Genomic DNA, 14,537 nt, shown 5'->3' with positions numbered 1-14,537 from the left:
TTGTTTAATGGGGAGAGTGAGAGCCATACCCTTGACTTAGATGACTCTTTTGACGATACAAACAGACGTTTTGTGAGGAGAATTCAGGAGGTAGAGATCGGGGAGGCTTTGAAGAGAATGAAGAGAGGTAAAGCGATGGGCCCTGATGGTATTCCCATTGAGGTGTGGAGATGCCTAGGAGATAGAGCAATAGTATGGTTAACTAAGCTTTTTAATCTCATTTTTCGGTCAAACAAGATGCCGGAAGAATGGAGGAGAAGTATACTAGTACCTATCTTCAAAAACAAGGGCGATGTTCAAAGTTGTACTAACTACCGTGGGATTAAGCTGATGAGCCATACGATGGAGCTTTGGGAGAGGGTTATCGAGCATCGCCTAAGAAGAGTAACAAGTGTGACCCAAAACCAATTTGGGTTCATGCCTGGAAGGTCAATCATGGAGGCGATTTTCTTAATACGACAATTGATGGAGAGATATAGGGAGCAGAAGAAGGACTTGCACATGGTCTTTACTGACCTTGAGAAGGCATATGACAAAGTACCGAGAAATGTCATGTGGTGGGCTTTGGAGAAGCACAAAGTCCCAACTAAGTACATTACCCTCATTAAGGATATGTACAAGGATGCGACAACGTTTGTCCGGACATGTGATAGCAACACCACTGACTTTCCTATTAACATAGGCCTACACCAGGGATCAGCATTGAGCCCTTATTTATTTGCTTTAGTGATGGATGATGTCACAAGGGATATACAAGGTGAGATCCCTTGGTATATGCTCTTTGCTGATGATGTGGTACTAGTTGACGAGAGTAGGGCAGGGGTTAATAGGAAGTTAGAGCTGTGGAGACGCACGTTAGAGTCAAAAGGGTTCAGACTTAGTAGGACCAAGACCGAGTACATGATGTGCGATTTCAGCGCGACTAGGCATGAGGGGGGAGACGTTAGTCTAGATGGGCAAGTGGTGGCCCAGAAGGATACTTTTTGGTATTTATGATCGGTGCTACAAAAGGATGGCGACATTGATGAAGATGTTAGGCATAGAATTTCAGCTGGCTGGTTGAAATGGCGGCAAGCTTCTGGCATCCTTTGTGACAAGAGGGTGCCACAAAAGCTAAAAGGCAAATTCTATAGGACAGCAATTCGTCCGGCGATGTTATACGGTGCTGAATGTTGGCCTACAAAAGGCGACATGTGCAGCAACTGAGTGTAGCAGAGATGCGGATGTTGCGGTGGTTTTGCGGGCACACAAGGAGGGATAGAGTCCGGAACGAAGTTATTCGGGATAGGGTCGGGGTGGCACCAATTGAGGAGAAATTTATTCAGCATCGGCTGAGATGGTTTGGACATATCCAACGAAGGCCTCCTGAGGCGCCGGTGCGTAATGGGGTTCTTGAGCGGGTCGATAATGTAAAGAGGGGTAGAGGTAGACCTAAACTGACGTGGGATGAGTTGGTTAAGAGAGATCTTAAGGATTGGAATATCTCTAAAGAGATAGCTTTGGATAGGAGTGCTTGGAGACTAGCTATCAATGTGCCTGAACCTTGAACTTATTTCTTTCGGGTTTCATCTCTAGCCTACCCCAATTTGCTTGGGAAAAAAGACTATGTTGTTGTACCGAACTTCGCAGCCACATCAGTCATCAAGATCTCTCAGGGGATCATCTTTTGTATTGTCCTTCAAAGAGATGTAGGGCTCACCGATTTCAGTGAATATTTGCTTTGTCTCTGTTGGTGTTACTGTCTTCTTTATGACAGTAACTGTAATCTTTTTCACCGTTCCTGGCTTGAAAGGAAATAATCTTCCTGCTGCTGCCAGTGCATAGGACAAGGGTCTGCCATCCTGGTTGTGCCTGCTTGTCTTCCTGCTGCTGCTGGGGAACCTCTTGGTGGTAGTGACCCAACTCAGTGCCAGAAATTAAGATGGCAACATGATGAATACTTATATTTGATTTTTTTTTGAGCAAACCATACTTTAATTAGCTAGACAAAAGGGAGTTACAAATACTGTCTGGCGGAGACAGCAGCCAAACAAACATTCCTACCAAGGGCTTTATAAAGGGAGCTCACGAGCTTCTCCATGAACCTTGAAAAGCTTCTCTCCTTGTCCTGATCTCCCGTATGAGCATCCACGCAGGTATGTATGGCCCGCATATTTCGTATTGTGTCTTTTTCTGTTGCAAGCAGGGAGGCAGGAAGGAGCTGACGACGACGAACAAGCACCGCCGTTGACGCTCCGCCGTCGTGTCGTGTGCAACCAAAAATAGCCTCTCCATTTGCATGCATGCTGTTGGTCTCCAAGAATAGCATCGCCCGCTCGCTACAAGTACCAACACACATGCATCGTTCGCATCCACCAACGACGACGAGACATTATTGATACATCATCACCACATCATGCGCCTCCACGCCACGATGACGATCGCCGCCGTGCTGTGCCTGCTCCTCTTCTCCGGCCGCCTCGCCGCGGCGAGCAAGTCCTTCGGTGGCGGCGGCTACGGGGGAGAGACGACGACCGGCGGCGGAGAGAGCGCGGCGGCGGCGGCGGAACCGGCGACGCCGCAGAAGGCTTACGTCAACGCCCCGGAGGAGCCGTCGCCGTCGTCGTCATCCGAGTCGGGCGGCGGCGGGCTGGACCCCGCCGGCGAGCCGGAGAACGGGATGAACCAGAAGGCGATCGACGACATCCTCAAGGAGCACAACCTGTTCCGGGCCAAGGAGCACGTGCCGCCGCTGGCGTGGAACGAGACGCTGGCCAAGTTCTCGCAGCAGTACGCGGAGACGCTCAAGGGCCCCTGCAAGCCCGTGCACTCGACGTCGCCCTACGGCGAGAACCTCATGTTCGGCACCGGCGGCATCACTTGGAAGACCACCGTCGACGAGTGGAGCAACGAGAAGAAGAGCTACCACTACGGCTCCAACACCTGCGACCCCGGCAAGATGTGCGGCCACTACACCGCCGTCGTCTGGAAGAGCACCACCACCGTCGGATGCGGCCGCGTCAAGTGCAACAACGGCGACACCATGATCATGTGCAGCTACTGGCCGCCGGGCAACTACGATGGCGTCAAGCCATACTGATCCATCCATCCAATTTCTTCTGACGACTTGGATCGATCCAACCACCACCATCGTCATCATCATACTGATCGATCGATCGATCGATCACCTCCTACGATAAACATTATTATTCTTAATTATCGATCAATTTGACCGACCACCTGAATATAGTAGTATATGATATTCTGATTGGTCGACGATGTAAAACATTATTAATTTCGAATTATTTCATTAATTATATGAATGCAATCTCTTGCCTGTTCAATACTCCTTCCGTTTCAAGTTATGAGTCGTTTTGGTAATAATTCCTAGTTCTATAATTTTTACCATTCATGCACCTAAATATATATACACCATGCTTGGATACATAGTAAAAATTCTAGAAATGTCAAAACGTTCCCTAGTTTGGAATGGAAAAAGTACATTTGAATGGCTTTTATTTTTTAGTGGCTTTTATTCACTCTGTTCGATGTACTGTGGCTAGTGGCTGGTGCTGATTTGCTGTGAGAGAAAAGTATCGGTGGCTGTCTGGTGACTGGTGCTGATTTTATGTGAGAAAAAAATACTATTCGCTTTGGTTGCGGAGTGATTGTTTTCACTGCCTCACTGACTACTCTGGATGTTTGAATGTTTTTATTTGCGGCTCGTGGGTCGTGGCGACTGGCGAGAGAGAGAGAATTATGGGCAGCTGCAGCTAGGGCCCTGTTTGGTTTGGGGGTATAAAAAAATTCGCAAAAATTTTATGAATTTTTTACCACTAATTTAGAGTATTAAATAAAGTCTAATTACAAAACCACCTGTAGGACTCCTGGTAAATTCGCGAGACCAATTTAATGAAGCATTTGATCGCACGATTAGATGATGGTCACTATAGCATTACTGTAGCAAATCATAAATTAATTACCATTATTAGATTGGTCGCGAAAAGTTGCACTCATCTCTGAAATTTTTTTACAAATAAACTATATTTAGTACTCCATGCATATAAGATTTCCTTTTCTGAAAAAGTTTACTGCAGAAACCAGCGGCGGATCCAGCAGGGGGGCTAGGGGGCTCCAGCCCCCATAAGCTCCCCTAATTACATGTAAAATACTGTAGCAAAAACATCAAATCACCATTAAATTTTCACACAAATCAACATCTCTATTGTTTCAGCCCCTTGCCTCTCATCCTGCATCCGCCACGGGCAGAAACCAAACATTGCTTAGCTACCGTACAGAGGGGGGCGAGGCAGTCAGCAGCAGCTCTGTCCTCCGTTTCATTGCACCAGAGGATCCATTCAATCAATCGCTTCCATCACTTTAGTTGCAGCTCGCGCTCTCTCTCTCTCTCGTGCTTCCTGTTCCTGTTCGAGCTGGCTCGCCCTGCCCCCCTCCTTATCCTCCTCCTCCTCCTCGGCAGCCGATCATTTGCTTGATTTGCCTTTTTGATCGATCCGAATCCGATCGACGAGACCACGATCTTCAATATATTCCATCGAGTGAGTAATGATGGGCCGCAGCCGCCGTCTCTGTCGTCTCTTCTTCCTCTGGCTGGCGGTGGCGCTTCTCCTGATCATCAGCAGCACCGCGCATGGCCATTCTGAAGCAGCGGCAGCCGTCAGCCAGGTAGGCAGTACCTCCACTAGCTCGTACATACGTGTGCTCGCTCCATAGTTGATGGGTAATCAGCTGCGAGATATGATCATGGCAGCAGGGCGGCACGGGTGGCGTCGGGAGCAACGACAGCATGATGAGGAGGACCACGGTCGGGTCGCGGCCGCCGAGCTGCGCGGGGAGGTGCTGGTGGTGCGGGGGCCGCCGCTGCGTCGCCGTGCAGGTGCCCATCACGCCGCGGGATGACAACAAGATCCATCATGTTCATGTCCATGGTGGTGGTGTGAGGCCAACACGAGGAGGAGGAGGAGGGGCGTCGTCGATGTCGGCACTGCAGCGGCGGCCGGCGGTCTCCTCGTACGACGACCACTCCAACTACAAGCCGCTGAGCTGGAGATGCAAGTGCGGAGGCATGCATTGATCCGAGCGGCTATTTCGTTCCCCGATCGATCGAGTTTCTTTTAATTTCTTGGTGTGCGTGTGCTGATGATGATCTTTTGGCCGGTCGACGCTCATCGATCGGTGGCCTCTTCGTATTAGCTAGGGACTCGATCCATCATATCGCTAGTGATCGATCGAGTTCAATGAGCAAGACTGCATGCTTATTAGCTAGCTAGCTAGTGTTTTATTACTTGTTGCCTGCCTGCCTCTGCCTGCCTGGTGTTCATTATGTATGTAGTACTTGATTAGCTGATGGCTACGATTAAGAGTGTTCCTTTGGTATGTAGTGTAGCTCGATCTGGCTTTCCTTGCTTCATTTTCACTGACTAAATTAAACCTTGAATGAACACTAATAACCTGCTCTTCAAGCAGTAAGCACTAGACTGTTGGAACGTCGCAACATGCTTTCTTCCTTCCTATAACTGTGTTTGCCATTCAGAACATGTGGAGGAGGATCTTACGCATCTCTTTATAACCTGCTCTTTTCCAAGAGACCTCTGGGCTTCAATTGGTCTACAAATTCTGCAAGACAACCCATAGCAGGTTTTTGAATCCCTAAAAATCCAATTGGGTGTGCTATTCTTTATGGACATTGTTATCGCCCTCGAATGGTGTATTTGATGCAAAAGAATGACTTCATCTTCAGAGTAAAGGAATGTGCTCTTGTTATTCTACTAAGAGAAAAAAGGAAGTATAAAGATGCAATATCTCTGGCTAGAGCGTCATTGTAATGTTTTTCATTTTCTTTATCTCCTTTTTTTTGCTTCCTGAACTCTTCTATCTCATAAAAAAAGAATTGACACTAATAAACCTTTAAGAAGAGTGTCAGTACGTACGTGTAGGTACTAGGGAGACAAGCTACGAGATTCGAATTCGGTCGTTTTGCTGGTGTCGTGTCGTCGCACATCAATGCACGGAGCATGCAGGACAGCAACGTCCTGTCTAATCCACTGAATTGAAGGCACCCATCCATTAACTCCAGTGCAAACCAGTGTGGGCCATGTTTGGATGAATCCACGAAAACTTTTGCACAAAAAGACGAATGCATGCATGAAGTATTAAACGAAGTTTATTTGCAAAACCTTTTTAGGAATGGGTGTAACTTTTCGAGACGAATCTAATGAGTCAAGTTTCATCATTATTGGCTACCACGCCGAGCAGCAGCAGCAGGAGGAGGAGAAGCCGGTGGTGCTGATCACCGGGTGCGCCAAGGGCGGCATCGGGTACGAGTACTGCCTGGCCTTCTCGGCGCTGGGGTGCCGCGTGGTGGCCACCGACATCCCGGAGCGCGTGCCGGACCTGGGCGACCTCGCGGCCCTCAAGCTGCCGCTGGACGTGACCTCGGACGCGAGCGTGGAGGGCGCGGTGCGCCGCGTGGTTGCCGAGCACGGGCGCATCGACGTGCTGGTGAACAACGCCGGGGTCGGGTGCACGGGCCCGCTGGCGGAGCTGCGTCTGGAGTCGGTGCGGCGCGCCATGGACGTCAACTTCCTGGGGCAGGTCCGGACGGTGCGCGCCGTGGCGCCGCACATGGCGCGGCGCGGGTCCGGGCGCGTCGTGAACGTGGGCAGCGTGGTGGGCCGCGCCGCCACGCCCTGGGCGGCGCCCTACTGCGCGTCCAAGGCGGCGGTGCGCGCCGCCACGGACGCGCTGCGGCTGGAGCTCCGGCCCTTCGGGGTGCACGTCGTGGAGGTGGTGCCCGGCGCCGTGCGGTCGGGGCTGGGGCACGCCAACGCGGCGGCGCTGCCGGTGCGGGAGGAGTGGCGGCTGTACCGCGGGTTCGCGGCGGCGATCGAGGAGCGGGCGCGGGCGTCGCAGGGTGGGAGGGCGACGGAGGCCGGGGCGCTGGCGAGGCACGTGGCGCGGCGGGTGATGAGCGCGCGGCCGCCGCGGGAGATCGTGTACGGGCACATGACGCTGCTGTTCGCGGCGCTGGCGGCGGCGCCCGGGTGGGCGCGCGACGCCTTCTTCGCCAGGCGATTCGGCCTCCACAACACCACCAAGCCCATCGTCATACCAGGCTCCGACTAGCTTGCATTGCATTGCTTGGCCCGGCCCGGCCCATGTGGTGGGTTTTCTACTTATTTTTATTATAAGGCCCAAGAAAGAAAGAAATTAAATCAAATTGGGCTCCAGCGTTGTGCGCGGCCCACGAACGAAGTCTGTCTCTCTCACATTTATTTTTTCAGTTGTAGACAAGCCTTGAATTTGGGGCATTTGGTTGCGTGACACACACGATTATATCCTCGTGCATCAACAAGCTGCATATATATATATATATATATATATATATATATATATATATATATATATATATATATATATATATATATATATATGCAGATTGCGCCTGGCCGTTGCAGATGGCGACGTCTAACGACTCCATCATATCATGTACGTACAATAGTAGATGCACGGGACACGCACGCAGGTTAATTAATTAAATAAGTTTTGATAAATTAATCAGGACTAGCAACATTTAACTTGTGCTCTCTAATGCGTACATGCATACAATGCATGACGACATGTTTACCTACGATTCCCGGCCAATTCCCCGGCCTATCATTGGGCCACGTTAGCATGCGGCATCCCGACCGTCCATCCGGCAACGAACGGCCATGGCTGCGGGAGGAGCAACGGCCCCCGGACATCGGCCGTCGAAGGGTGGAGGGGTCGTGTGCAGCCAGCCGGCCGCCGCCCCAACGGCCTTGCGCGGCCGAGGCTCCCCCGCGACCGGCTCCTCACGGCGGCCGATGAGGGCAGTGAGACCAGCACACGCCGCCGCCTCCGCGCCAGGCCATGAAGGGAAGGGGGAGAGGCCGGCCGTCGTCCGCTGCGGGGCCAAGGGCCGCGCACCTGCGCTTGCCGCAAGCGCCGCCAGCAGTTGCAAGGGGGAAGGGTCGCGCGCCGCCACCGGCCGGCCCCTGGCCACCTGCTGCCGCGGGGGGAGGGGGAGGGGGAGGGGAGGGGCCGGCCTGCCACCACGTCACGGAGGGGAGGACGAGGACGCCGCGCTGCCCCCCACCTCTAGCCTCGGCCGCCGCCGGCCATGGAAGGGAGGGGGAGAGCAGGGCCAAGCGCCGCCCCGCAGCCACACGAGGCCAAGCGTCGCCGCCGCCGCAGCAGAACAGGGCCAAGCGAAGCAGCAGCATTGGCAGAACGGCAAGCACGGCCCCAGATTACCGATAGAGCGTGGTCGTGGCCAAAGAAAGGGTGCTTACCCTCGCCGCCTGCCTATACGGCTCCCTCTGCTCGTTCCACTGTCCAACGCATGCGAAGGAGGACTGGAGGAGCAGCAACGCCACAGGCAGGCAACGCCAGCCCTTCGCAGCTCCCCCCACGCCCTCACACTCTGCAGAGCACACCTGCCAGCAGCCTTGCCGACAGAGTGGCCATTGGAAGATGACCAGTAGCTGCTCGACGAAATGGCTCAAAGTCAAGCTACTCACTGGACCAACACTCGACACAGACATCCTCTGCCTAGGAATAAGGTGGCTACAACATCCTTAGCCATGTCTTACTCGCGTTCGATGAGACTGTAGCTGCAGCAAGTCGTCTTCTCTGTAGGTAATGTGTGGTTTGATGAAATTTTCTAAAGCTTTCTTCACCTTTTTTTGTGCGGTGTGCCTTATAAAGGATGAATCTCATTTTTTTGTGCTACTTCACCTTTTATTCTGTAGCTCAACAATATTACCTTACAGATACAGTGACAAATTTACAGAGCATTGCAGCATGAGCACAAACCAATAATTACGAACCAAACAAAGTTTGTTTAATACATAGCATGGAGGTGGGATCACAAAGCTGGTAAAAAGATATGTGCATGCAAACTTTACAGACACATCTCGGTAATTGCCAAACGGTGAAGTTTGTACCACAGGCATAATTTTTTTTTGATAAAGTAGAAGCATATTACAAGTTAAGCAAAAACAACTATTAGAGATATATAGCTGTAGGCTTTTATCAGCATTCATTGGCCTTCATTGTATACTGATTCTCTACCATGTATACATAAGCCCATTGGCTATATATATCAGTGACACCCCCCCTGATTGGGGTGTGTGGTGTTCCCCATATTCACTTCCCTACAACAACTTCAACAAGTATTTACTAAAGTGAAGTTCAGCTGCTATGGCATTATGGATTGTAGGAGTATCTTGTGCTATGTAAGCATTAGGATAAAATAGCATCTATACATTCTAACAAATAACAGTGTAGTAGCAGCCAATTTGGCTATCATCAAACTAGGATGTACACCTAAATGAACTTGAAAAGAGAAAATTTGAGGAGGTAGAAGAACTTCTGTATAGCTTCAGAAATATAACTCTCAACATATTGCTCTGTTTTCCTGATGGAGCTCCAGCTTTAATTGCACTAATCATGAGAAACATCAGAAGGATGGCTCTCCCAGCAGATGTTACAAATGCCATTTAAGATGCAGCTACAAGTAGCAATTAACGTGTAGTATGCACTTGTGCTATCCTATTTATTATGCCACTCAAGCACATGCTTAGCTGCCTTAACAACTTTGGTTTCAGGAGCCATCCCTGAACCCTTATACAAGAACCAATCAAAAAGAGTCCATAGTGCAAATTATAATTTTTTTTAGGAAAAATGAATTTATCAGAAATATCACACTCTCATGCAACAGTATTGTACAAAAGATTAGTGCTCAGAATACAATGATACTTGAACTAAACTAAATCTTACTGAGTTGCATTGACTATTTTGCTTTGTTGAATAAATTGGGCACCGAGGAAGTTCTAGATTGCAGTACCAAATTTTTTTGGGATAATATAGCTTAATAAAACAACTCTAAGTCCAAGCTATGCTCATCTTTTCACTAATTTCTCTATAGTAATATCCAAGTTTAAAAAGTGGCTTGGGCATGATCTTTTATAATGGTTGCAATCAGCTAGATAAATGGCAGGAAACAATTTTGTCAGTACATAGACAAACATGTACACTACTCATCTATGGACAATTTGTTTATGACTGTTATGCATACTCCAAACAGTGTGGTCACTCAGACATTTTTGGAGAAACATTACAAATAGAAAATGACATATGGGTTAAAACTTTAGACACGTATTCAATATGTATATACCTCCACAAATGATACTGTATGTTCATCAGGATTCAGTAACATAATTTAAAATTTGCCATTTCATAGACTTTGGAGCAATTCAAAACTTCAATAACTTGAGTGCCCCCTTTTATAGCTGTGATATATTCCTTTAGGCCCTTTTAGAAAAAAAAATTATTTCTTAGCAGCTGACCACTTAAGCATATTAGAAAGTAATTTTATCAAAGTGTAAAAGTTTCCTATTAGTCCTACCGAAGTGTTTGATCCCTTGTTTTTACATTACCTTGACATTACTATTCTGATCTTTTACAAAGAAAACACTGATCAATTATCATTATGGAGTGAAGGGCAAACTGGCCAAATTAAGCTGGCGCGGCAATGCCAAACACCAATCTTTTGGCCCCTATGTAAAGTCAGGATCTTTATAAAACCATGTTACATCTAGAATTCTGGTGGTTCAATGCAAGTATGGTGCTCGCTCATCGGTACATTTGTTTCTTACAAATTCAAAACCACAAGAACACAGTTCGGTCATCACAGTGAAATTTTGCATACATTTTCATCGATCTAGCTACCACAGCTACATATTCTGTGCATGCATTCGCTATTCTCAGTATCTAAAATATATACAAACATGCGCCAAAACCAAAAGTAGGCAATGGTTTCAGCGCGGCAATGCTGCGTGTTGTTTCTAGTTATTTCGAGCCGGCGTGCCTATTGTAGGCAGACCGTACCATTATTGTGCACCTCACACACACCTCTAGATAGATGATACAGATATAATAATGTATACGCGCTCTCAAGAACCATGAGAGTATGTGGTGATATATGTCTATATACGATCGAGGCGCATATATATATATATATATATAGTCTTTTTTTATCATAGATCTGGATATTGCGTATGTTTAGGTGTATAGTAAAAATTATGACGGGCATGGTCGATGGACAGCGCCACTGATTCAATTTTTTGGCTTTCTTTTTCTCCCCTGTTGCGATGGCATGCTGCCAGTCATGGCATCTTGCATTTTGGACCGGAGGGTATAGTCACCGGTATAATCTAGGTACTGGATAGATTTAGCAGAATTCGGTATTCCAATCCAATCCTAGCCGTTGTTGGATGGTCCGGCAGATTTCTGTACTCCAAACAATCCAATCCTACCCGTTGGAGCGAATCCAATCCAACAGTCAGTGTGGTGGACTTAGGGGTGGGCATTCGGTTCTTCGGTTCGGTTCGGTTCGGTTCCTCGGTTTTCGAAGAAATTCGGTTCCTAGAAAATAGGAACCGATCGGTTCCAAGAAATTTCAGGAACCGAGTATTTCGGTTCTCGGTTATTTCGGTTCGGTTTCGGTTCTAACCGAATTTTTTTACCGAAAGCTAAGATAACAAGAAAAATATACATGTTCTATAGCAAATTTAGACAATACTTCCTCTACTTTAGAGAATAATAATTGAGAAGAGAACAATAACAATATAGTAAGAGAAATACATGGCAATTGAAGTATGATACATCACATGTAAACTAAATATACTATTACAAAATGCAAAGTTTATGTAATTCGGTTCTTTCGGTTAATTCGGTTACCCGAGGGTAGGAACCGAATTTTTTTCGGTTATTTCGGTTCTTCAATATCTGGAACCGAACAAGGAACCGAATTTTTCGGTTCCGGTTATTTTGGTTTCGGTTCCGGTTCTTTCGGTTTGGTTCTTTGGTTTCGGTTAAATTTGCCCACCCTTACTAAACACACCCACGGAGTGGTAGCTCAAGCCTGAACCTGCACCCTTCATGCTGCAGGCCAGAGAGAGGGATCGGTTAGTCGGCTGAAGGCTACAGTAGTGCTGCCTGGAAGTCAGAACCACATATGGGTCGCTCGAATGCAGCTACGCCTACGCCATGCCTGTAAACGGCCGGGATATATTGCACAGTGGTGCTCCACCAGCTAGTAATTCCTTTTTCTAAAAACACAAAACGAAAACAGCACACTGCATGTGACAATACTCCGCAATAAAGATTGAGAGAGAGCTTATGTCCGTCCAGTGTGCGCTGCTCGTTGTGCATGCAATGTGCTGCTGCCGCGCTAGCACAGAATCTTTTGAATTGTGCCCGGCTGCCTGCCAGTGCCATTGCGACGTCTCTCTGAAGAACTGGAGACTGAATCGAGCGCTGCGTGCCCTGCAAGCTGGAGGTCGATGTCCTGATGATCCGCACCAGACTTCACCAGCCGTTAATAAAAATTGGCGAGCAAACAAGCTTGGCTTGACTGCTTCTGCTTGAATGGATGGATGGATGGGTCGTCAGTGCAAGACCACCATGCAAGGATTGGATTGTCACGGTCGTCGTTGGCGTGTCCTGTGAGCAGCAGTGCGGCTTGCTTGTCGTCCTGTCTAAGCCTATCAGCCTGTGTTCACTTTTCTTCCATTTCTCCAAACTTTTCAAACTTTCCATCACATTAAAACATTAAATATAACAAATAACCCATGCATGGAGTATTAAATATAGATAAATAAAAAAATTAATTGCATAGTTTTGATGTACGTTGCGAGACGAATCTTTTGAGCCTAGTTAGCCTATAATATGATAATATTTACCACAAACAAATGAAAAGTGCTACAGCATTCTGCAGTGTCCGATGTGACTTTTTTCTCCAAACTTTCGGGGATCTAAACACAGCCAGCCTCAAGCCCTGTTTAGTTCCCACCCCTTAAACGCAAAAACATAAATTTTTGTGAAGGAATTTTGCTAATTTGAAGTACTAAATGAAGTCATTTTACAAAACTTTTTGGGATGGGCTGTAAATCAGGAGACAAATCTAACGAACCTACTTAATCCATGATTTGCAACATTGATGCTACAGTACCATCCGATAATTATTGATTAATCATGGATTAATTAGCATCATTAGATTCGTCTCGCGATTTACAACCCATCTGTGCAAAAAGTTTTGTAAATAGACTTCATTTTGTACTTTAAATTCGCAAGATTCCTTCAAAATTACACTCGCGAGGAACTAAACACGGCCTCAATATACTCAGCAGACAACGACACACAGTAGTAGTAGGCTGCTGCTGCAGCTGCTGGCTGGTCAAGTCAGCCCCCGGCCCTCTCAGGTCAGATCAGGTGCTGCACTGCATTGCCCTTTCGACGCGGTCCAGCAGTCCGTGCATTCATATGGGGTCTTCTTGTTTTGACGTGCATGTGCATGCATGCGTGGTGAACTTGACCTCCAGCATCTTTTTAATGTCCAGGTAATTCAGGTGCATGGAGGCAGGCAAGGACTTTCTTTTTTGGAAACATTTCTTTAAAATACTTTTTTGGAAACATAATGGAGCCTCTTTTCGACTCGCTCCTTCGTCTTGGTCACATAAATCTGGAGTAATCAACTTAATCCTCTCTCTCTTCTCCGGCTGCTAATTTATACTCCCTCCATCTTAAAAAAACAAGTCATTCTAGAATTGAAAATTTGTCCAAAAAACAAATCTTCTTATCTTATTTAAAAAGTGCATATGCATACAAAAATCAATTTGTACCAAATATAGATCATAAATAGGTGCAAACATAGTCATTTTATCTTTTTGTTAATTTGTTCTAAAATTTCTAAGCTAACTTGTTTTATAGGACAGAGTGAGTTCGTAAATTAGACACCAAGGAAACTAAGGTGGCTTTTCTTCTATATTACATATTATATATATACTTAGCACTATTCGATCTATCTATTCTATCTATATACTATAAAGAACAAAAACTTCCAAAATAGCAGCTCGCATCGTGCGAACAAATGTTTCAGAAGGGCCCATAGGAGCCTGGCCGAGTAAATTGGTCATATTGATGTGTCGAGCAGGGAGACAAGTAGATGGATTGGCATTGGACTCCCTAGATAATCAGTCCGAACAACATATCAAAACTGTTTGTTTTACTCCCCCCTCAACGGTTTTACAAGTAGTTTTACAATTTTTTTTATAGATTTTCTCCCTTTTCTATTTTCACTAAATCGAGGCAACAAACGTAGTCCAAAAAACATGAAAATTGCCTTAGTGGTGGAGGAGAATAGAAAGAACCCAATTTCACAAAGTTTAAACCTAAAGAAATTTGAAACTTGGAATTTGAAAGAAAGAAAGAATTCAAATTTTATTGAATTATCAATGCATCAAGATGAGCTCCATCTTTAACAAAATTTGAACCGTGTGACACATATTAGAGGCATACCACTTGGGAATTTTTTTGTGAATATAGTTTCTATAGCAAAATTTGAAGTTTACTATGAATGGTTAAATTTGAGCTAAATTTTATCTTTTTAGTAGATTTTTAATTATATGAAAGTAAATAAAAAAGGATAAAACTTGGCTCAAATTTGACCT

General features: G+C 46.7%; 4 protein-coding genes across 5 annotated transcripts; all 4 read left to right on the top strand.

The window, feature by feature from the left end:
* Positions 1-2,227: 2,227 nt before the first annotated feature.
* Positions 2,228-3,248, top strand: LOC120701610 (pathogenesis-related protein 1-like). Its single transcript, XM_039985590.1, has one exon. It carries the CDS (start codon positions 2,396-2,398, stop codon positions 3,077-3,079), a length of 684 nt encoding a protein of 227 aa, XP_039841524.1. The 5' UTR covers positions 2,228-2,395; the 3' UTR covers positions 3,080-3,248.
* Positions 3,249-4,363: 1,115 nt separating this feature from the next.
* LOC120701609 (EPIDERMAL PATTERNING FACTOR-like protein 2) lies at positions 4,364-5,385 on the top strand. 2 transcript variants are annotated; one of them, XM_039985589.1, is made up of 2 exons: positions 4,364-4,665; positions 4,754-5,385. In XM_039985589.1, the coding sequence occupies exons 1-2, from the start codon at positions 4,546-4,548 to the stop codon at positions 5,072-5,074; spliced, it is 441 nt and encodes a 146-aa protein (XP_039841523.1). In that variant the 5' UTR covers positions 4,364-4,545; the 3' UTR covers positions 5,075-5,385. The 2 variants fall into 2 exon arrangements, with proteins under 2 accessions (XP_039841523.1, XP_039841522.1); XM_039985588.1 differs by having other exon boundaries at positions 4,751-5,385.
* Positions 5,386-5,702: 317 nt separating this feature from the next.
* LOC120701163 (short-chain dehydrogenase ptmH-like) lies at positions 5,703-7,310 on the top strand. The gene is made up of 2 exons (XM_039985305.1): positions 5,703-5,821; positions 6,225-7,310. Exons 1-2 carry the CDS (start codon positions 5,703-5,705, stop codon positions 7,123-7,125), a joined length of 1,020 nt encoding a protein of 339 aa, XP_039841239.1. The 3' UTR covers positions 7,126-7,310.
* A 402-nt stretch (positions 7,311-7,712) lies between these two features.
* LOC120701162 (translation initiation factor IF-2-like) lies at positions 7,713-8,507 on the top strand. The gene has a single exon (XM_039985304.1). It carries the CDS (start codon positions 7,713-7,715, stop codon positions 8,505-8,507), a length of 795 nt encoding a protein of 264 aa, XP_039841238.1.
* The last annotated feature ends 6,030 nt before the right edge of the window (positions 8,508-14,537 follow it).

The sequence above is a fragment of the Panicum virgatum genome, chromosome 3K (assembly GCF_016808335.1).
Source record: "Panicum virgatum strain AP13 chromosome 3K, P.virgatum_v5, whole genome shotgun sequence".
NCBI lineage: Eukaryota > Viridiplantae > Streptophyta > Magnoliopsida > Poales > Poaceae > Panicum > Panicum virgatum.
Note: the sequence above shows the minus strand (reverse complement) of the source record. Positions and strands in the feature narration are given on the sequence as shown.